The 24,136-nt window shown below is 38.4% G+C and overlaps 2 protein-coding genes across 4 annotated transcripts in view; both read left to right on the top strand.

Annotated features, from left to right (window-relative positions):
- Positions 1-404: 404 nt before the first annotated feature.
- nsfa (N-ethylmaleimide-sensitive factor a) lies at positions 405-15,609 on the top strand. The gene is made up of 21 exons (XM_056754006.1): positions 405-528; positions 7,204-7,289; positions 8,295-8,394; positions 8,585-8,624; positions 8,728-8,894; positions 8,979-9,086; positions 9,215-9,290; positions 9,379-9,534; positions 9,659-9,858; positions 10,266-10,431; positions 10,605-10,679; positions 10,765-10,952; positions 11,180-11,275; positions 11,365-11,521; positions 11,609-11,742; positions 11,826-11,892; positions 11,978-12,057; positions 12,161-12,295; positions 12,502-12,615; positions 13,534-13,589; positions 14,598-15,609. The coding sequence occupies exons 1-21, from the start codon at positions 517-519 to the stop codon at positions 14,617-14,619; spliced, it is 2,235 nt and encodes a 744-aa protein (XP_056609984.1). The 5' UTR covers positions 405-516; the 3' UTR covers positions 14,620-15,609.
- A 916-nt stretch (positions 15,610-16,525) lies between these two features.
- Positions 16,526-24,136, top strand: part of thraa (thyroid hormone receptor alpha a) — a 37,233-nt gene continuing 29,622 nt past the window's right edge. Inside the window, exons 1-3 of one of the 3 annotated variants that reach the window (XM_056752046.1) lie at positions 16,526-16,631; positions 17,545-17,780; positions 19,076-19,193. The gene's annotated coding sequence lies outside the window, so the exon portion shown is untranslated. Of the gene's footprint in view, positions 16,632-17,111; positions 17,781-19,075; positions 19,194-21,153; positions 21,450-24,136 lie in introns of those variants that run through there. The other 2 variants (XM_056752047.1, XM_056752045.1) reach the window with 2 other exon arrangements.

Raw genomic sequence — 24,136 nt, 5'->3', positions numbered from 1 at the left:
CTCTTCAAAATAAAAAAGGATCAGTAATCATAAAAAGAAATGATTTTGAGAAAGTGCTTTGAGCGCCCTCTGTCGGCGCTATGACATTTTTCCTGGACTACAGTTAAGAGCATTAAGGATGTAGAATAGAATACTTGAAGAAGTTCTGCTACTCTCCTTCTGTTATGCTAGAAGTGGGTTCACACTTATTTCTCTCAAAAACGTTGTAATTGCACAAATACTGAAACAGGAAGACATGAGCTCGCGATTAAAACAGTAATATGTGTAAGCGTTCAATGTAATTTAATCGTCGCATAAATCATTATTATTGCGTGGTTGCAACGTATACACTTATTAGAAAGCTGATGTACGATCGCAGCCCTGAAAAGGAGAAGAGACGTCACATTGCGGGGGCTACTTGTAGGCGCGACACCTGTAATGAAAGTGCGCATGCTCTCCTCCCGCCTGTGTTGCTGTTCATACTGATCTGGTGCTGCTCAAGCACTGCTGTCTGCATCACCCAACGCCAACGCAAAGATGGCGACCCGGGTAAGATAAGCTTACATATGAATTACGAATAAACTACGATATGAAGAATGATCTTTTTTTATACTATTAATGTACAAACGCAACTGAGATGAGCTTTGGCTTGCCATTTAACAGAAACGCAGCCGTTTTAAGATGGCACCACAACATATTCATTCAGTTGTTAACCACAGATGCTGTACATTCACAGCAGTATTGCTCGTTGCTTTTCATAGGACGGTAATGTGTGCATAGCCTACTGGATGCACGGAAGGCGGATTAACATTTGTTTTATATAGTGTTGAGCCCGTTGGTAAAGCTTATACGCAAAGGTTGACATTTGCTATTGCAAATCCTTAGCGAACAGCATCAAAACATCGAGCCATTTTCTTTGTTTCATCAATGATTTCATATCGCTGGGCCTGAGTTTGTTTGTAGTCGTGTATGTAGCATCGGTTTTCTGCTGCGCATCGGTGTTGTGGAGCGATATATCACAGGACACCGTGATCCGATGCGTTGGGCGGTCGTGCAGGGGATTTAACCTTGACATGGCTCGCGTAATGCTCACATAAGCGCATCACATCCGCTCACAGTGTCTTAAGATAGGCTTGGGGTGTATGGATGATGTAGGCCTGTTTTCTTCAAAATATCGACATATTTGCGATTTTTAGTACGCAAAGCATCTGTACAGCGCCACCCCTCGTCTATGCGGAAGACTCGAGGAGAGCGCGCACACGGTGGATTGGTAGTCGTGATAGAAAAGCTTTATGAATATCAATTTCATCATTTTTGCAGTCATAACATGAAGATGTTTACTGATGGATCGAAATAATAATGTATCATTCAGGTTCAGGTTTAACTTATTAGGCCTGAGGATCAGCATGTTTATTGTGCATTGATTGTAATGATGTAATTTTACCAGGTTTTTATTACACTCATAAATAACTGGTTGGTCCTTTAGGATTGAGACTTGATTGCCTCATCACCATAATGAAAGTCATCCACTATTGCAATGCAACCATTGATGCGTCATTGATATTGTGATAATATTGTTATTGAGAATTCTCCTGGCCACAATAATTGTGGAGTGAAAATATTTTCTGGTATGACTCTACACCAGTCAGTGTAAACCAAGGTTAGCTTGAGCTCATGCATTTGGGAATTATTCATATGATTTTTGAAAATGGGAGGAAATATATGTTTTAAAACTGCAATTTAATTGATAAAAACTATTGCCAGACAAATGCTGTCTGCTGTGGGCACAGAGTACACTTATGTTATATACATACAGTAACTCATCGTCCTCCTAGGAGAATATGCTCATTAGTTCATATCAGAAATAGTTCATTTGCAAAAACAGAAAAGTTTTTTTTATTGTGCATTCCAATCAAAGTGCAGTTGGGTTGTTCTGGTACAGCTAAATTATACAATAAAACATAGAAAATGATAACATGATAAAAAAGGCTTTTAAAATGGAGTTAACCGATCTGTTTCACAAGGCTAAATGGGAAAGACCATCTTCTGAGGTAAAATTTTCGGTTATGCATTTGACAGATACAAAACAATTAGAATGCATTTCAAGATATACTTTTTATCACTTTAAGTCTTGCTTCTTCGTTCTCTGGGAATTAAACCTACAACCTTCGTACGGATAAAACTGTGTTGAGGAACAAGAACGCTTGGTTATAGCCAAAAGCATTAGGCAAATTGTTCAGGCTTAATAACTCATTGAAACCAATTTTAATGAAAGCATGATTTTTCTTCTTCCTGCAGTCAGCCCACATCTACATTTTGTAATTTCATAGACCATAAAACCATGTCACAAATCTCATCAGAAAATATTTTTATTAATGAAAAATGAGAAAAATGTATTTCTTAAAAACGTTTTGTTGAAATTGCAAGTCATGTTACAGCAGTGACATCAGATTTGGCAGGTCATAGTTTAACTGATCTGTAAAAGGTAGACAAATTGTTAATCCTAAGTAAAACATGTTTTTTTATTCATCTATACTTTTCTTGATTTGCTTGTTGGTTTTTAAATTGCATGAGATGAGATGCGTTATTTTGCTGAATAATGTGTGGGGGTCAGATGTTTTCTCTGTCATATTTCTTCTATATTTTTACAAACTAAATAATGGGTTTCTCTTCATGCACACCTATCATCATCCTCCCTTACTGTTATGCATTTGATTAAGGAAAATGCTTCCATCCCGAAGTATCCAGTGGTTGTATAGGCTATACATTACTTTGTATTTATTTTTTGTATTTGTTAAACCCTTTTCATTATATTTCATGTTTATCATTTCACTGTGTAGCAGTAGCTTTTGAAATTGGCATGTACATTGTGGCAGTCATAAACCAATAATGCTTATCACAGTCTGGAGGTGGAAGAAGCCATTTGCTTATTACACAAGCAGTTGAATTAAGTCCTTCCTGTAACACAAAATTCCCTAAACTGTCTGAGATTACTTCTTGACAGTATTGATTTTCCTCATTTTGTATTACTCCAGAGGCACAACCTCATTAAATATGGGGAGCAGAGTTGCTTGACATTGTTTTTACTGGAAGATGAAATAACAAGCAGCATTTGGTATTTGTACTGCGCCAAATTAGTATGTTTAGAAATATATTGCAATTCATTTGATGATGGACCTTAATGTTTCCTGTTTTATATCAGAAGTTTCAAACATTGTTCAATCAAAACTATAGAAAGGACATATATACAAGGAGAATTCATAAGGCCGTGTCAATTGAACGCTTTTTTATTTCCACAATCATGATGGCTTGTTTGCATTTGAGATTTACAAAAATTTCAAGTTAGAAATCATTTACAGTTGTGTTCAAAATTATTCAACCCCCAATTCTGTAAATGGTTTTAGGGAATTTAGTGTACATTTGTAATTGTATTCAGAATGAAATCCTACAAGGACTTCTTAAAGAACCATATGCAACTAAAATGACATCAATTAGTTTTGTAATACAGTAGTAAATGTTTCTTTTGTGAATTCTTCATTGACATAATTATTCAACCCCTTAAAGACTACCACTCTGAAGAACAGAGGTTCAATGAAGTGTTTTCAATCAGGTATTGAAAACACCTGTGGATATCAGGGAGCAGCAATAAAGCATAATAAGCACCAATTAGGCAGCTTTAAAATGACTGTGATACTCAGCTCCTTCTAGACATTTACTGGTGTGGTTACAAACATGGTGAGGTCAAGAGAATGGTCCAGGAAGACAAGAGAACAGGTGATTACTCTTCACAGGAAGGGCAATGGCTATAAGAAGATTGCAAAGATGTTAAACATACCAAGAGACACCATAGGAAGCATCATTCGCAAATTCAAGGCAAAGGGCACTGTTGAAACGCTACCTGGTCGTGGCAGAAAGAAGATGCTGACTTCGACTGCTGTGCGCTACCTGAAGTGTAGAGTGGAGAAAAGTCCCCGTGTGACTGCTGAGGAACTGAGAAAAGATTTGTCAGATGTGGGTACTGAAGTTTCTGCTCCGACAATATGGCGCACCCTGCGTAATGAAGGCCTCCATGCCAGAACTCCCAGGCGCACCCCCTTGCTGTCCCCAAAGAATAAGAAGAGTCGACTGCAGTATGCCAAAACTCATGTGGACAAACCACAGAAGTTTGGGGATAGTGTTCTGTGGACTGATGAAACAAAATTAGAACTGTTTGGGCCCATGGATCAACGCTATGTTTGGAGGAGGAAGAACAAGGCCTATGAAGAAAAGAACACCTTGCCTACTGTGAAGCATGGCGGGGGGTCAATCATGCTTTGGGGCTGTTTTGCTTCTGCAGGTACTGGGAAGCTTCAGCGTGTGCAAGGTACCATGAATTCTCTTCAGTACCAGGAGATATTGGATGACAATGTGATGCAGTCTGTCACAAACCTGAGGCTTGGAAGACGTTGGACCTTTCAACAGGACAATGATCCCAAGCATACCTCCAAGTCCACTAGAGCATGGTTGCAGATTAAAGGCTGGAACATTTTGAAGTGGCAATCGCAGTCACCAGACTTAAATCCGATTGAGTACCTCTGGTGGGACTTAAAGAAAGCAGTTGCAGTGCGCAAGCCTAAGAATGTGACTGAACTGGAGGCTTTTGCCCATGATGAATGGGCGAAGATACCCGTAGATCGCTGCAAGACACTTGTGTCAAGCTATGCTTCACGTTTAAAAGCTGTTATAACTGTAAAAGGATGTTGTACTAAGTACTAAGATTGAATGTCACTTGGGGGTTGAATAAAACTGATAATGATGTGAGCTCAGAAAAGACATTTGTGGTTATTTCATTATAAATGTTATGTTATATTTGTCTGACCTACACGTGCCATTTTGATTTAATTGTAAGCAGGATGACTGAATGATCATAATCAATGTCAAACCGACCAAAACAATCAATTTCAGTGGGGGTTGAATAATTTTGAACACAACTGTACTCCTACATTTTGTTCCAAAACTATATAAATTGCTTTTGTCCATGAATCACGTAATGAGATGTAAGAGATTGCTTTAAGGTTCACTTTTGGTATACGGTTATCAAAAGCAATTTATTAATGTTTAATCTGTTATCAGTTTTTTTGTTTCCTGGGAATGTAACCTATGTAATTGCCTACACTTGAACTAATGGAAAATCTTATTTAGTGTTTCACAAAGCAAGTTGTGCATGTTTGCATGTTTGACTCGCCATGATGGTGAACAAAAGCTGCTTGAACTGATCTGTTGAACGCCAACAAAAACTGCCAACAAACACTGACAAGTTTCTTTAATTTTAAATAATAAAAAATTCATGTTTTTCTGTGTTTGTTGCCGTTTGTCTCTTTAAAACGTCAAAAATGCAGCAACGGTATGCATTCCCCCACCTTACCTGGGTTTTGTTTCAGCATTCGCCTGCAATTTTTTTGACCCCATATGCAATCAATACAATTTCTGCTCTGCATGCTGCACACTCGACCACTCGCACTCTGCTCTTTTTCGGCCGTTTGAGCTCAACGTGGAGCTTGCTATTTCAACTCACTTATGTGCTTTTCCCCTCCTTCCTGCTTGCATGCATTGGCCCCCTCAAGGTCGTAATATTTTTCAAGGTATGTATCCTCTCTGAATGCCCCCTGCCTCCACTTGCCTTACTTGCCAGTCTGGGCAGTATGCTACTATGCTTCAATAGCTTTGTGCTCATCCTCAATGTCCTAAAAGCTGACAGGCCGTAACCCCTGTTGCTCTGATCTTTCGTAGTAGCATCACCCTAGGTGAGCTCTACAGCACAATGTCCAAACAAGGCACCACAATGCTGTTGTCATACAAGCCTACTAACCACAATTCAGTATCCTCACATCCTCTGCATCTGGTCTCACTCTCAGGGCAAATAAAGTTGGCCTATACTGTAGCAGTTGTGTAGTGTGAGTCTGTCAAGTGAATTCATTGTGCATATTGTCAGGGGGCGAGCTCTTGAATGAACCTTCAATTTAAGAAAAATGGTAATCACTGGACTGCTCTTTGTTAACTAAATTATGGAGACCTGTTGTGTTAACCTCTGCACTTTGAATCTGAATAATGAAGTGTTAGGTTTTTATTACCTCAGAATGAGCAATTTCTATCTACATACACCGCGGGTTCCCTTTCATGGAATTCACCATGTTGTTACTAAAGTAGCCCTAAACTGCTCTACAGAGGGCTTTACGTTAATACGTGATCTCCTTCAGCCAAGAAGCGAAAACGTGATGACATCTTTGTCATCTGTGTGAGTGAGCCGTTGGTCGCAATTCACAACCTCACCACTAGATGCCCCTAAATATCACAAACTGGACCTTTAATTCAGTTAAAAATGGAATATATTCACGTATCTATTTCTACCGTACATGTTTCATGCTGTAGACTGAGCAATATGTTTAAAACAAAACAACATCTAAGCTGAATTCTAGTTCCATTACTGTTTACATCGAAATGTTGTTTTCTTGTTTCATTGATGTCTTTTCGGTTGTTTTGCTGCAGTCTGCAGCTGCTCTCTGTGTACAACTCATTCTGGGCTCGTTCTGTTCTCTACTTCAGATACCCGATGAGGACACCTGGTCCTTGTTTAGGAGTTTTGTTTTGTGCTTTTGTATGTGTAGCAGCAAACAAAAGAGGAACAAATAAAGCTAAAACACTAATCCATTGTTGCCTATCAGACCTTTTAGTCTTTTATATTGCTGCTGACTGACTCACGCATTATGTTTTCTAGATTTTGCTCGCCAGTCAGATCTGGGATGTTTCCCCCTTTTATCTGTCTTGGTTTTTCTATTGAAATAAAACATGATGCATGTAATCCTGGAGGTGATTTTTAGATCATTAGATCAAAATATTGACATTTCAGGAATAATTATTGTGCATCTTATGTTTGAAATAAATCAGCTCACAGTAAAAAAACTCAACCTTCCATTTTGCTTTTTCGTAGCATGGGATTTGGTATTTTTGAAATCCTGCAAAGAATCAATCATGTGATATGGTTTTAAAAATTTTGATTAGGGGAAAGACTGATCTTCTTTATACTTGAGGAATATAGTTGGCCAATATTCATATTTTAAATATCGTACACTCCACCACAACGTTGTTGTGTCAGGCTGGTGTTTATGTTAAAAACGTCTTTATAATGCAAGGCAAAGTCAGCTGATACCTCTTGGCATCTCAATCTCTCTCTCTCTCCTCCTGCAGACGATGCAAGCTGCCCGATGCCCGACAGATGAGCTGTCACTGACTAACTGTGCTGTAGTGAATGAGAAAGACCTGCAGTCTGGACAGTGAGTATCTACCTACACCACAGACCCTCACAGATGCATCATAGTTAGACATTTAAAATGACCAAAATGTTTTTTTGGGATTAAAAAAGTATGGGCAAAAATGTCCATGTACCACCCCAGCACCTTATTAAAAAATTAGCGTAACAACTTTTGTGTGCATGCAATGAATTTTGCAGGTTTATCATGTGATGTGACTCAAGAGTGATACTATAGAGAAAGTACACATGGTCAGAACTCCTTCAGCAGAACTGATGAATTTCCTTTAGGCTTGTAGAGTGTGTATGTGTGTAATGCTGATTCAGTCCAGACGTTAACTCAGACTGACAGAGTCTGCCGCAGTCTGCTGATGCCTCGTGTCAAAGGGTGTCACAACATGAAGTGTGTGTGTCTAGGTTTGTCCCACATTGATGCATATTGAAGTTTAATATACGCGGATTGTATGTTGTATATTAATGTACATTTATAATATATTTTGAATTTTAACACAAAGTTTTAGTCATTTTTTTATTGCAATTGCTTGTTTTACAATAAAGAATATTGTCAAAATCACTGGTCAAATAATAAGTAGAACATTCTGTTGACATTAACACGTGTCACTTATGACATTGCTGTGCTTTACCTGTAATACATTGACATACAATGTGTTGTCTCATTGCTGTTATCATAGACGAATGCTATTGTTAGTCAGACTGTAATCCCAGGCACTAATCTCAGATTACCTCATATCAATCTCAGGATTGGTGCACATGTAAATGTGGGCGGTACTTGAATAGAAAGCTGCTAGTATGCCGTAATACATCCCGCTACACATTTTCTCTGTTAAGATTATCTTATATAATGTTTTTGTATTAAACCCTCACATACTACATTTTCTATATTCTGAGATGTAATAAACTGCTAATGAACACTTCATGCTAAATAAACATCTTTATCCACTTGTCTTCTCATGGTTTTCAGTCTTTCAAGCATTGTTCATAGAGGCTTAATCCTTTCATCTCTCTCCAGGCATGTGTCTGTGAGGATAGCACCCACCCACAAGTTTGTGTTCACAGTGAAGTGTCATCACTCTGTGGTTCCTGGAACAATCGCTTTCAGTTTGCCACAGGTACACTACTACCGCCAACATCCTTTTATTTGTATCACAATAATGAATGCCAGAGGGCCAAGACAAGCCCATATGCCACACAATTTAATAACACGCAACTTCACTAGACAGTTTTGTTAGTAAACAGCATATTTTGCTATTTTATTAAGTTTGAATATAATAATAATATTTTTTAAACTCTTTTACATAGAGGAAATGGGCAGGCCTGTCCATCGGACAAGAAATAGAGGGTATGTTCTACTGGAGATGCTTTAAAAACAAATACACAGTACTTTTAAGATTATTAAATGAACCTAGTCACTGAAATGTTATTTCTAATCAATTTCTTATCAGTGGCAAACTACAACTTTGACAAATCCATGCAGTGCATTGGTGCCATGACCATTGAGATTGACTTCCTGCAGAAGAAGAGCACTGACTCCAGTCCCTACGACTCTGACAAAATGGCCACAGAGTTTATCCAGCATTTCAACAATCAGAGTTTTAGTGTGGGACAGCAGGTTAGAGCGACTTCAGCAAACACTAACGTGAAATTGAAGTATATTTGATGTTTTATTGTAAATAAATCATTATATCTGTCATAGCTGGTCTTCAGTTTCTGTGAGAAGCTCTTTGGCGTGGTTATAAAAGATATTGAGGCTATGGACCCCAGCATACTGAGGGGAGAACCAGCATCTGGCAAAAAGCAAAAGGTACTTTGTGTGATTTTTGTTTCTCTTTCAGAACAAACTAGACAGCATAAATAATCATTTCAAATCATGCAACCATGTAAAATATAAATATGACTATGTAGATCATTTAATATGATCTGTTTTCACAGATTGAGATTGGCCTGTTGGTTGGAAACAGTCAGGTGGTCTTCGAAAAGTCAGAGAGCTCATGTCTCACACTAGTTGGTGAGTTGTTTACAGTTTGGAAAGAATTTCTATGTAGCAGCCCAGTATTCTCTATTGTAATCTTGTTTTCCATCCGTTCGTCCACCAGGCAAGGCCAAGACCAAAGAGCAACGTCAGAACATCATTAACCCTGACTGGAACTTTGAGAAAATGGGTATTGGTGGTTTGGACAAGGAGTTCTCGGATATCTTCCGTAGGGCCTTCGCTTCCCGAGTCTTCCCTCCTGACATTGTGGAGCAAATGGGTACGCTTGGATTTCCATTTCAAGACTTTTGTAATGGTTCTTAAAGATTGTTGGCCGAGATATTTTAGATTGTACAAATTTCTTGTTTAAGACTTATGGTTAAAGTGTCTCCTCTGCTCCGCAGGTTGTAAGCACGTGAAAGGCATCCTTCTCTTTGGCCCTCCTGGCTGTGGTAAAACACTGATGGCCAGGCAGATCGGTAAGATGCTGAATGCCAGAGAGCCAAAGATTGTCAACGGTCCAGAGATCCTCAACAAGTATGTGGGTGAATCTGAGGCCAACATTAGGAAGCTGTTTGCAGATGCTGAGGAAGAACAGAAAAGGGTGAGATGATAAACCAAAGTCTCGAAAATAGGAACACAGCCTATGTACTACAATACACTGTACTTTATTATACATTTAAAATTATACATTTTGGCAGACCCTCTTATCCAATGGGTGTTTTGCGAATTTTGTTTTTCAATACTCTACCAGGTGAACTACAGGATCACTGTACTATCTATTACCATACTACACTACATTAACCGTACTATACTAATGTTCTGTACTATATTATATGGTACTATATTGTATTACACCACAATATTCTACACTACATTACACTTCACTATACACTATATTGTGCTATACTACTCTATTACTATACTATTACTACCATGCTATCAATACAACCTTACACTATACTCTTTATTTTGCTATATCTCAATACTGTTCTCTTTATTTCTCTGCAGTTGGGGGCTAACAGTGGTCTGCACATCATTATCTTTGATGAACTGGATGCTATTTGTAAGCAGCGTGGTACAAGTTCAGGCAGTACGGGTGTGCATGACACTGTGGTCAACCAGCTCCTGTCGAAGATCGATGGAGTAGAGCAGCTCAACAACATTCTCGTCATAGGTGAATAACGGCACAAGTTACATTTGATCTGTTTAAAAAATATATAAAATACAACAATAATTTGGTCTTCAGGAGCTTATGAAGGCAACGGCTATTATATCTTGGGTTGTAGATATTTTTGTATCTCTGATTGACTTCTTGTTTTCTGCTGTGCACTTTTCTTTGTCTGAAAGGCATGACTAACAGGCCTGACCTGATAGATGAAGCTTTGATGAGACCGGGCCGATTTGAAGTGAAGATGGAGATCGGTACGACTTTATCTTTGTTCTGCTGGAGGGATGTACGACTCTATCTGTGTTAATTGTCACCTGTCTCATCTCTGTCATCATTTAGGTTTGCCGGATGAGAAGGGCCGTCTTCAGATTCTGAACATTCACACTAATAAGATGAGAGAGTTTAACCTCATCGCTAGTGATGTGGATGTTAAAGAACTGGCCACCGAGACCAAGAACTTCAGTGGAGCTGAGCTGGAGGGTCTGGTTAGAGCCGCCCAGTCCACTGCCATGAACCGCCACATTAAGGTACTGCAATGATGTTCTCTCTACATCATGTTTTTTTATTGGACCTTATTTGAGAGGTTTACACAAAAGGAGTTCAAATAGTTTTAAACAGTTATAGTATAACTGAAACACCATTGTGGACAGCATTATGTTCCATGGTTTAATACAAATGGTTGCGTTAAGAAAATATTTATTGCAAAGTTGCCCACACAATGAATAAAGTTAAAGTAAAAATGATCATGTTCCAGGCCACATCCACTGTAGAGGTGGACATGGAGAGAGCAGAGAAACTCCAGGTCACTCGTACAGACTTCATGGCGTCTTTGGAAAATGACATTAAACCTGTAAGTATCTGAAAGCTAAATCCTTTTGCAAGCAACAAATAATATCTCTTTATTTGTGAGGGATTTCATGTCATTTCGTCTCTTGTTAGGCTTTTGGCACCAACCAGGAAGACTACACCAGTTATATAATGAATGGCATCATTAAATGGGGCGATCCTGTCACCCGTGTGCTGGAGGATGGAGAGCTGCTGGTACAGCAGACCAAAAACAGTGAGCGCACACCACTGGTGTCGGTGCTTCTCGAGGGTTTGTTTCCATTTGAATTGTTTCAACAGTATTATATCTAACACAACGGTTGGAAACAGTATTCAAACGTATGCCTGTGTGTCACAGGACCACCTCACAGTGGCAAAACAGCCCTGGCTGCTAAGATCTCGGAGGAATCGGAGTTTCCATTTATTAAGATCTGTTCCCCGGACAAGATGATTGGCCACTCGGAGATCTCCAAATGCCAGGCCATCAAGAAGGTTTGTGGCAGTGTACTCAAATATATTAGCAATGCTATGGACGTTTAATGCATATTGTTTTACAACGGACACTATTCCCTCAGTTCTTTGACGACGCGTACAAGTCTCAGCTCAGCTGTGTTGTGATTGATGACATTGAACGTCTATTAGGTTACAACTTAATCCTTATTCTAATATAAATTTGTGTTTATTGGAATAAATGAGACGGTATTAATGCATTTGTGTTGTAAAACAGATTATGTGCCCATTGGCCCCCGCTTCTCCAACCTGGTCCTTCAGGCTCTGTTGGTTTTGCTGAAGAAAACTCCACCTCATGCAAGTGCTTGTGAATGGAGCATAGTTTTTGTGAATTTAAATGCATTTATATTAGATTGTGAGATTATAAACATACAGTAACATGTCCGCTCTTCCTCTAAAGGGTCGAAAGCTGCTGATCATCGGTACCACCAGCCGCAAAGATGTTCTGCAAGAGATGGAGATGCTGGATGCGTTCAGCACCACCATTCATGTGCAAAATATCTCTTCTGGGGATCAACTGATTGATGCTCTAGAGGTGAGATATATCACAGGTTAGCATCACAAGCCACACATTCTAACATTTTTAACTTTGGAGGACATTGACCCTTAAGATGCAGGATAGTGGAACTAACCAGCAGATGGTGCTGTTTAATCACACTTAATCATGTTACACACCACTTCAGACATTTACAAACACAAACTGATACATTACTAATCTTGTTGTTTTGTGTTGATCACAAGCTCCTGGGCAGCTTCACTGATGCTGAGAGATCCAAAATTGCCCAGCATGTGAAGGGAAAAAGAATTTGGATTGGAATTAAGAAGCTTCTTATGCTGATTGAGATGTCTCTGCAGGTAAGATACAGGGAACAATACTATTCACATGATCCCACTGGAGATCTGCAGTTTGTAAATAGTGTTTAGGTAATAACATTTGCTAAGCACACTGAAATCAGAATGAATCAGAAATTTGAAGGCACATCTTTTAGCATTAGATATGATATGTGTTAATATGTGATGATGTAACTATAACGTGTGATGTTTTGTTAATATAAAATGTTTTTTACGGCATTAAATTGTCTTTCACAATCAAGAGACTATATTACTCCATATATTTTACATGTAATAGTTTAGACTTTTATTAGTTTATACAACAAGAGCATTTAAGTAAACCCCACATAAAAAACAATAATATTATTATTATAATATCAATTAATATAATAATTAATAATTATATAAGAACAATAAAATGAATTAAAAATGTATAACTTCATTTTTTTATTAATTACTGTAAAATAGTTTCCCTTGTACATTCATATTAAGTGACTTAAAACATTGATGTTTAAAGATCAAGTTTATTTTTATGTCTATCATATGAACTCATCTTTATTTCTCTACTTAAACTTTGCTTTTGTGCTTTCAATTTGTGAAAGTTATGGAATTGGCACAATAAGTATTTCCATCGTCACACTCATTTTTCAAGTGCAGCTGCAGTAATCTCTTAATGCTGTGAGGTGTGGACCAGCAATTTAATGAGCACGAGCGCCTTTCCAGCATGCATCTTTGAAAGGAGATCTTAATAATTCATTCATTTTAATTTGGTACGCTTTGTACTGCCGCTTGACGTGTTGTCTCGCACAGATGAATAACACTGCACATCTAAAGTCTGTCAGTCTCATGAGTATCTTATGACAGAACTGCATAGAGAATCAGATAACCCAGCAATGAAAAGAGCTTATTTATAGAAGCTGATGTTTACTCTCCTTTCTCTAGATGGATCAAGCGTACAGAGTCAGCAAGTTCCTTACTCTGCTTAAAGAAGAGGGAGCGTGAGTATTCGCCATTACTTCATGTTCGTCGCTGTGATGCATTTAAAATATAAAACCTGCTGCCTTTCGTCTCTGGAGACTAGATCAAAAACCTAATGTGGAGTTCTGATGTTACTGGTGTGTTTTTTTTAATGTTAATTGACAGGCTGGATGAAAACGATCACATTCGAATTTAACATCAGCATGATGGTAAGGGTGTACAGTAGTGGACTGGTCTGTACTCAGGAACATCCAAATAATGTCTTTGAACTCCCCTTATCCTCAGTTTAACCCTTAAAGGGGTAGTTCACCCAATAATGAAAATTCTGTCATCACATCACTCCAAATCTGCATGACTTTCTTTCTGCTGCAGAACACATACGAAGACATTTTAATGTACGTTAATAACCAAACAACACTGGCCCCCATTGACTTCCATTCTATGCTTACAAAAGCACTGGGACATTTTTCAAAATATTGTTTGTGTTTTGTGTTTTCAATAACACAAGGGTAAATACAAAATAACTGAATTATTTTTTTGGGGGGTGTGAACCATCCCTTTAGGTAGGAAACCTGGAAAGAGAACCTAGAATCTAGTGTCCTGTAGTATCTCAACCTGTGGTCTGTTTATATCTCTGCTTTGAAAATTAATATAAAAGACAAATGTAGAATGTAACTTCACTTTACTGTGCATCATTCGATACTAAAAATGAGTTCTGACGAAAGTTAAAAGATGTGATAAAAAATATTTCTTTATTTGGAACAACGTGCACCCGTTAGTCGTGTACGAAGCAGAAACATTCAAGCAGAATCAGTCTTAGATAAACAGTGAAGTAGGGCAACTATTTACTTTCAGATGGCTGACATCTAAGTCACTGTGTCTCAGAGTTTGTCTTTAAGTTTGGACTCCCTCCAAACGTCAAACTGCACAGGTGACAGAACCAAGGTTGAATGAACACAATGCAGAATCACACACCCTTTTACCGAGTACACAACCAACACCATCTCACCCTCTACCTTCCTCTACAGAGACCGTGGTTTCTGCGAGTAACACAAGACAGAAGATGACCGGAGGTATTCGCTGCCCTCTTGCATGTTCCCTTGGCAACGTCGAGCAAACTCACCATCCTCTCAAAATTGATATCCCGACAGAGGTCTCCGAGCCATCCTGTGGTCTCCGCTCATATCCAACCACAATATCGAATATCGTCTTGTGCTTTGTGTACAATTTCTGTATGCTGTTTGTTTACATGAATATGTTTAAATCAAGTTAATCTCGGTCTAATTGAAGCCATGAAGGTGTAAAAAAAAATTCTGATAAAGAAAACATGTACATATGTTCCTACATGTAGAACATATATATAGGGCGTCTATTTGATTCAACATCTATAAGTAGAATTTAAGAAAGCTGTTAGTGTGTATACAGTGAAAATGAGCTGTGCTGTTTGTAGTGTGTATACGCCGAACCTTACCTTTGTGATTGTGTTGTGGTAACACAAGAAAACAACATATACAGTAGATCACAGTGTCATATGATTTTATTCATAGTTTGAATTTAGAGTTCTGTTCTTTATTTGTTTCTATTTGGAATCTTGGTTATGGTATCAGAGCTGGTAATACATACAGTATATAATATATGTATGTGTAAGCACCAGTGTTTGAGATCCTAGCACTTTGTAAAGGACCTATAATATGAGAGATCAAATCTACAGTCGATAGATAATCTGAGTGTGTGTTTTAGTGAGTGAGTGTGTGTGTTTGTGTGTGTGTGTCCAGAAGCTCCCTTCACAAGTCAGCTTCAGTTATCTCATTCGTGTGGGTGTATTTATTTGTGTACAGTGTGTAGATATTGTTTTTGAATGTATTATTTATGAAATTGTTGCTTTCTATATTGATTTTTTGCCTGAACTTTGCTTTCTCAATGGTTTCTGTGACTAGTGTTTGATGTACAGATCTCTGTGATCTGTTATGGCTATTGGAGATGTACAACCAGATGCAAAATTGTGTTACTGCAATAATAAAAAAAACAACAACAACCTAATCCCTCTGATAGGTTTTGTCTCTTGTTTTCTCGTGTGATGAAGAACTGTTTAGTGTAATGGTCGCGTAGTCACCACAACAGTGATCTCTAGTTTTATGTCCAAAATTATTATTGTGCACTGTATTATTAATTTCTTGAAGGGATAGTTTTCAAAAAAAGAAATATTGTCATCATTTATTAACCCTTATTTCTGTTAAAAGCTGTATATGGCTCTTATGTGGGACACAAACGAAGATATTCTGAGAACAGTTTTTTTTGCCCATACAAATCTATTTGGGGGAATGTTATTTTGTTACCAATGCTATTTAGAATATCTTCTTTTGTGTTGTGCATAAAAAAGTCATTCAGGTTAGAAATTACATGAGGATGAGTAAATGATGACAGGATGTTAATTTTTGGGTGAACTGTACCTTTGACTGTCCAGATGGTGTCAGCAAAGTCCAGAACACTGTAGAATGCCCCAAAATCAACTCTTTAAGTTTCTTCATCTCCGTTTTGTTATTTAACTAGCTTTTGGTGCCCATCATACCCATTTGTATCTATTTTTAAAGCATCGTGGTCATTTCAACAATATGCACACATCTATACATTTGTATAAAGAAACATTATGAGGCAGATATGTGTTCAAATCATTGATAAGAAAATGTTGAATGTAGATTATATTAACCCTTATGTGACTGTATTTTTAATGCTTTGACAATTCACTCAACAAAACAAAGAATATATACAAAACAATAACCGCAATAATATATTTAAAAGATAAACATTAAGTAAATTAATAGCTTAAAGACAAACATAGAAACAAGGCACTACAAACTATATACAGGCGTGTTGACGAACGAAAAAAAAAATGTATTGATTTTGTTTAAATGTTGCCAACAAATTGAACTGTCACTTTTGCGCATGCGTGTGTCTTAAAACGAATTCACCGCCAGCTTTCTCAAGTCAAGTGGTGCCAGAAGATCCTTGAGCATACATCCCTCAAACACATTCCCACTGAAGTCTGAGCAGGTCAAAAAGTGGTAAGACAATCACATTTAAACTTTGTGTAATTAAAGACTGAGAGTTGAGATTAAGCGTTAAATGTTAAGCAAGCAAGAGCAGGGCCGCGCGCGCACAGGCCAGGTATCTGCAGGTTGAATCATTAACGTTACACTCTTGCAAAATCTCTTTCGCCAACGGTGTGTCTTACCAGACATGTGTGCTTTTCAACTGCACCTGTATTGTCAACTCAAATAAAAGCCCCGTTAGATGTAATGGCGTTATGACGAGACGAGCTTTGACAGAAAAGAACACGATGTACTATGAATGGCTGATTTTGGCATGTCTAATGTAGCAGAAAGCAAAGACATTTTAAGGACACGCTATTGTACTATCTTGAATGAAATCCTATTCCCTTTCAGTTATCTATATTCAAGAGAATCATTTTCCAGTGAGCTGTTCCAGCAAGTGCCTCGAAAGGTTGTCCTTGGTTTTATGTTTACTTAAGCAGGCCTACATACTGTATACAAATACACTACAGCACTTCAGGTCAAGTACAAATGTTGTGCGTGTAGTTCTCTCTGTACATTTTCTGTTTTAATTTTGAAGTGGTCTCACTGTTAAGGAAAGTGAGAATTTTGTAACCATATTGCCCACATATCAATGTCAATGAAAATGTTTTCAAACTTTTTTCAAACCAAATAAAAATAATCTTATTACAATGGCAGAGTTTTTAAGTCCACACATGAGTTTGTGGGACATGACTAAATCAGTTTGCACGGTTACATATGGTCGAGGGTTTATCACTTATTATGTAAAGATACAAGACAAGTCCCACAAACTTGGACATCACTCAAAACTCACAACTCACAACACACACACACATACACAGCTCTTCAAAGTGATTTCTGAGTCTAAAACACTTTCATGTTTCATCTCTGCTTTGCCCTGCAGGGATGACTTTGATATGTGCTTTTATGGGATCAGCTGGAATAGGATTTTACACGGTTATTATGCCAGAGGTCCTCCCATGTTTCTGATCCGCTCTCTGGTCCTCTTCTTCTGCATAATCCCCACATGATCTACTCAGTCTTCATTTTCTTACTAGTGGGAAGCCAACGGAACATGGGGAATGATGTCTTCCATCAGCCAGATCGCTAGCAAATCTGATCAGATTTGTGCACTTCATTGTAAGTGCATTGGTAAAATTCGAGATTTTATACGATTTTCATATTTACCAACTTTTCTGTTTATTCCTTCAGTTGTAACACAGTTTGATTTAATACTTTTGACTAAACAATAACTGTCTCAGTCTTGTGTCACAAAAAATCTTTTTGTTCATTCTCTCCCTTGTAGGTCTGGGGGTAAACGATTATTTATGACACGATTAATCTAACGATTATTTTACCGATTAGTCGACTAATCTGACGACTAATTGGACAATCAATCTAACGCTTATTTTTCTGTTGCTCGATTAGTAAAAACCAAAAACAACAGTTATGCACAGCAAAAAATATTCTTCTTTACACAAAAGAAAATGAATAAAAGTTTTTGCTAGGTTAGTAGCTGACGTTAACGTTCACGTTAGCTAACGTTCACGTTAGTTATCGTCAGCTACTATAGATAGCAGTGTTCTGCAGCCGTAAGCTAGCTTCCATTCAAGCCAACATTAGCTGATAACTAACGTTAGCTAAACACAGCGGTCTAGGCGCCAGTAGCTACCTAGCACTAAGAAACTGCACAGAGAGCTGAGATATTTAGCTAGCACCACCAAAGTGCGCAGAGCTCAAGCTACACTACACAAACATGTAATTAATTTAGCCAACGTTAGTACTTACTTGTTTTTGTCTCCTTCACGAGTGACAATGGGGTGCTTCCGTTTCAGATGCTCCAACATTGCTGTTGTGCTGGCACAGTATGCCAACTCCATTTGGAAAAGAGCGCAAGTAACGACACCTTTACGTTTGGGACTAATTTTGAAGTATTCCCATACCCATGTTTTGGTCTCCCACATGTGGTGGCGAGCTGCTGGGAAGCGTTGATGCAAAAATATGACGACGATGAAATTTTGACATCGACGCGTCGCTACAGTCCTACTCCCTTGGTTACTCCAGCTTTAATCCTCTAGTAGCATGGCCTTGTAAACTAACAGTACTGTTTAACATGTTGACAAAATGTTATATGCTCTTCTACTTCTGCGTCTGCCAATAGAATAAATGTAAATGTTCTTATAATTTATTCAAATTCAATTGCAAGTTGACAGGGTTTACAAATATCTAATGACGTTTTGGACTTCTAATAGTAAATAATGCTTCTCATATTGTTGTTGACATACTGTTGGACTTGTTGACAGACTTCAGATTGTATACTGTACAGTCAAACATAGTGTGTCACTGTAAATGATAGTGGGTGGGGGGTCGGTGGTGTTTGTTGTCCATGAGGCAAGGTGCCAGTGTCATAGATGCAATTTTATTTTAAATTCCAGTATCCTGCTCTACTGAATAAGTGACCAAGCGGAAAATTGTGTGTGATGGACCAGTGCACTGTAAAACGGGGTACCTGTCTCGTTTTAACTGAATGGAGGGGACTGCCATGATGAACAGGTAATGTTAATAATAATAATACTTTCTTTTTATATGGCACCTTTAAAGTAGCTTCTCAATGCACTTTACATAAAAATGCAAACGATAATACAACGCACACAAAAACAAGTTATATTCATATAAACATAAACAAATAAAAACATAAATGTCAGGAAAAAGGCAACCTAAATAAGTACGTTTTTAAATGAGATTATAAAATATTTAAATTCTGTGCGTCGATGATGTGAGGAGGCAGTGCATTCCAAAGCCTAGGAATAAGTTTGTAAACATTGTCAATCTTAGAACTAAAGAAATTATTTACACAAATGATTTGAGACCGATTCTATTGGAGTCTTTTTAGAGTTTTAAAAAGATGTATATGATAACTTTGTTTGGCATCCATAATCAGAGAAAAATAATCAGAAATGTGCTCATGTTTTATCATTTGATGTAGTAATGCAAAACTATATATTTCTCCTCAGGTTTCCAGGTTGTGCCTCAGTTAAAAGTAACACATAGAAAGAAAACGGCTCTTATATAGCAGATGTACTAATGGCTAGCAGTTGAATATCTAAAAGTTAAGCTATTAGGCAGGTTTTCTTATTGATATTCTGTAGTTATGAAAAGCATGCAGAGCGGTTGCTGTCTCTTTTTGTGAATGAATGAACAAACTAATACTCCACAAACAAATTCACTTATAACTCTGTAGCTCTGTACAGCACACAGCGAGCAGGGAGTCTTAAAAGAGCATGAGAGAGAAGGCTCAGTCTGCTCACTCTCAGGTGTTGAAGACAATGTCCCCAAAGATTCATTAAAGCCTATAGTTTTAAACTGAAGTCTAAACCACGGCAGATCTAAAATGAGACCAATTTTCTTGGAGGGAGTTGTTCTACGTATCTTTAGTGCTGCATTCCTTTATACACGTTTATTAAACAAGAATAAAACTATAATCCAAGTACCAGTTTTTGAATTTTCTGTGCATAAATAGTTTTTACTGGATATAAAAAAATTGTATGTAGAAGCACACAGCAGACCTAAATTCTGCTGGCTTATCACCACACCATATAAGCCAGTAATGTTAAAATAGAAAGCCAGACAAAATTTTTATGAAACTGACAAAATGTCAATGTGGACACCGAGATAAGAGCAGAACAGTTACACATCCTTCGAATAGGCGAGGCAACTGCTAAACCATGAGCAATTTGTATCACAAACTCCATCACAACACACTCTCTACATGCGCAGGTCCCCTTAATCTCAACTCTCTTTCTTTCATGTCGTGTTAAATAGAGTCCATTGCATGTGCTGCTCACCTGCGCCAACCCGGATATTTATGTCGGAATGTATATTTAACTTGCCTTAAATCACTCAATGGCTGACATACAGTACAAGCCCCAGGCAAAGATCTTCATGCAAATATAAAGCCAGAAAACTTTTCTCAGTGTTTGACTCCTTTGTAATCTTGCTAAAAGACCTCTGGCAAAACTGACTTGCACTGTGCAGCCAGGTACAGTATGTTCTTTTGATGTTACAAACAATCATCATGTTCCAAAACATCTATAGTGTTTTGGTATATTAGTCATATGTGCATAGGGCAGTAGTATATTTACACTGTACTTTGTCCATATTTATACAATTAAATATAATAAATGAGTGTGTTAGATTGTAACAATGGATGGGACATTTTAAACAAATCAATAAAGCATCTCATTGCCTTAATGCTTATTATCACTAAATATTGTTTGTCTACACTATGGATAACCCGTAAACTACCTCCTCGGGATGTCATAATATGCTGCTAGATGTTCACAGAAAACTTCACGATCTGTAAACACTGGCAACCACTTGTCTCATCAATTGTTTTCGGGTAATGTATCACAGACAGTGTTTAAAACGTTTAAGCTGCTGCAAACCTGTAGAGAGCAGCATTTGATATAGTCAGATACTTCTATACCATCAGCTCGTCCTTACCGTAAAGGGGGTGGAGCGACTATAGTAATGCTCTTGCATTTCCCTTTAGTGCTAAACATAATCGCTGTACACTTTCACACCTAGACGAACAAATTATGTACCAACCGCCTTTAAGTAGATATTTACCAAATACACCATTTCAACTGTTTTAGTGGCGTGCAAATGTAGCCGTATTTCTCAACAACGTGCGTTGCGTGTGAAGCTAATCCGGAATACGTTGAAGAGCCTTCGTAAAGGAGCCCCGCTGGACTTCAGTGTACTCATTTCGCCATTTGGAAGCAGTTTGTCTTTCTTCAAAAGGAGGGGGTGAGTAATTTTCCCAGGTCAGCTGTCGTGTCGAGCTTCTCACTTCAGAAGTGTCTACTTATGGTGCGCGCAAAAGCGCAGAGCCGTAAAACATCTGCGAGGTAGTGGCGCCGATCAGCAGGCGCGTTCGTGGTGTTTGTGATCTGCGCTTTACGCGCATGGCCGAACGCCTCTAAACTGAAGTCAAAAGTAAACGTGGTACTTACTAAGCTTACCAAGTCCTGTCAATTTAGTTTCCATGTGTGTGGCTTCAATACAATCGTTAAAAACTGCGTTACTGTTAATTACACCCCGCGAGGATTGGCGCTGTTGAGAGAGTTCTTCGCCGCCCCTGTGACAACTAACTATAGAAACATCTAACGTGCACATGTCATGTTGAACGGACTGTCTTGGCGTTTGTGAATAATATTTGAAAACGTAAATGTTTTGGTAGTGGGTTCTTGTGGCATTACTAAATGCGTATACTCAGTTAACTTGCACATGGTTGAGGTTTTATCACTTATTATTCAGAGATACGAGACAACTCGGGCGTAACTCAGATCTGTCTCATATTTGTGTGATAAATAAATCATTATTTGCCAAACAGCATTGAATAAGATACGAGGCGCTCCACGTCACGAAGGGCTGAATAATTCAGTGCATGTGTACAACGCGGGCGCGCGTCCTTAAAGAACCTAGTGTAGACGATGGGGACATAAACAGTCTGTCAGCCCCGGTCATCTTCCGTTTCCGTTTCAGACACCGTGGAGTGTTATTCTCAAATAGTGAAGCATACTTCAGGGACTGGTGGGCCGTTTCCTTAAGTTGATAGCGAGGTAGACGAGCGCGAGAGGAAGGAAAGGAGTTTAGTTGCATAACAAGCACAGCTGACTTCCCGATCTGCGTTCGCGATATTCTGACGTCAGAGGGGCCGTCGAGGGAGCGCGCAGGTCGAATGAGGGAAAAGCTCGCCTCGTGCACTATACTCTCTGAACATAATGTACCCAGAGTCTAACACGAGTCTGTACGTTCCTGCGTAGCGTTACAGCGCTGTCAGTTAAACTTAAGGCTTATGCTACAAAAATAGCGTGTAAGAATAGGCTTCTATTAACAGTGAGCTATTTTCGTTGCTCTATTCTTGACCGAAATTTAGAAGGGTTGTCATTTTATTCAGCAATCTTTACAACTCTTTAACAACTCTTGACAGAAATGATAACAGCCGATCGTGGTTTCTAATGGAGATAGGATGGCAGAAGCAAGCTCATATTTTAAACATTTTTAACGCACTGTTTAGCAATTTTGCGCCTCGAGATGTTTCGCACGTGATCAGGATGAGTCACGTTGCTGATTTTTAGATAGTGTATAGATTTGTCTGCACATGTTTCAGTAGTACTTGTACTAAAAATACACCCCAGGCACACCTCTTGGGACTTTCTCATTTCAGATGACTTCGTACATTTACGTTTGACAACAATAAAGAATGTAAACAAAACAATGGCACTGACATATTTCAAGATCTATCTGGGCAAGTTACATTCAGTTAAGACAGGCCACACATCTATTTTAGTCTGGGACTAGCCCAAAGCCTTGTCTGTGAAACCGGGCCATATTGCCCTGTCTTGGGATTTGTTCTACAGTGGGGCTCTTATAGTGCATGCTAGACACATATCATATGTTGAGCTGCGTCTGAATCTGCTCACTTGTTCACTTATTCAATTATGACCTATATAGCATATGCTAAATAGTCCACTATATGGGGAAGAAGTGAATGAAAACGAGTGAACAATTTCGGCCACTTTATCCTGCGTCTGACTGTACGGTCGCGTAAATTTGTCATAAAGATTATAATATACCTGTTTGGCTTTATGGATTGTTTTGTAAAATGGTAAAGTTCATTGTTGAATACATTTTTCACGTTTATTATATTAGTTTCACACAGTTGATCCGCATTGCATCATGGGAAATATGAGTGAGCATTTGGGGAAAAAGCAGTGAACAAATGTAGGGAATGAGTTGTTTTATAGCAACACTACAAAATGGCGGACACCCTATAGTGCACTGTATAGGAGATAGCGGGCGGATTCAGACACAGCCACAGCTTAGGTCTTCTCTCATATTTTGTCATGCAGCACTTGGCAAAGATTTTGATTCAAATGTCCACTGAGCTTAAAACTAAAGGAAATTAAAGTTATTAGGGAAAAGGGTACATGTACCTGTCATTAAAGTACAATGGGCTCTATGCATGTGGGACTTCCGCATTTCACGCTCAGAACCCTCTGCATTTTCCAGTTGGGGAGAAGAAAGCTCAGTTTATATTCGTGCGTAGGACCTATGCAGAACCCTATATGCCATAGACTATGTGTCGGTTTTAATTTATACTTCTGCTTCTTTGTCAATGGGTGTGGGTGTGGATCTGTCTTGTGTGTAAATTATGTATTGGGATGATAAAGTCCCGGACACTATCGCTCACCACTGAGCAATTTTTGTAGACAAAACAACAGGATTCCTGTGTAACTAATTAGACTGTAATTGAACTCACTGACAGATGGATATGGTCCCAGGGTTACTGTAATGATGACCAGAGTCCTCCAATGATTCATCTTTGTGGTCATTTAGAGCTTTTAAACCACATAGGACTTACCTTTTCTCTACCTTCAAGTTTTTTCTGCACTGCAGGGTTGGCTATGTACATTTGTTAGCGTGTCAAT

This window comes from Triplophysa dalaica, chromosome 7, assembly GCF_015846415.1.
Source record: "Triplophysa dalaica isolate WHDGS20190420 chromosome 7, ASM1584641v1, whole genome shotgun sequence".
NCBI classification, from domain to species: domain Eukaryota; kingdom Metazoa; phylum Chordata; class Actinopteri; order Cypriniformes; family Nemacheilidae; genus Triplophysa; species Triplophysa dalaica.
The sequence above is the reverse complement of the archived record's forward strand: the minus strand, read 5'-3'. Positions and strand labels throughout refer to the sequence as shown.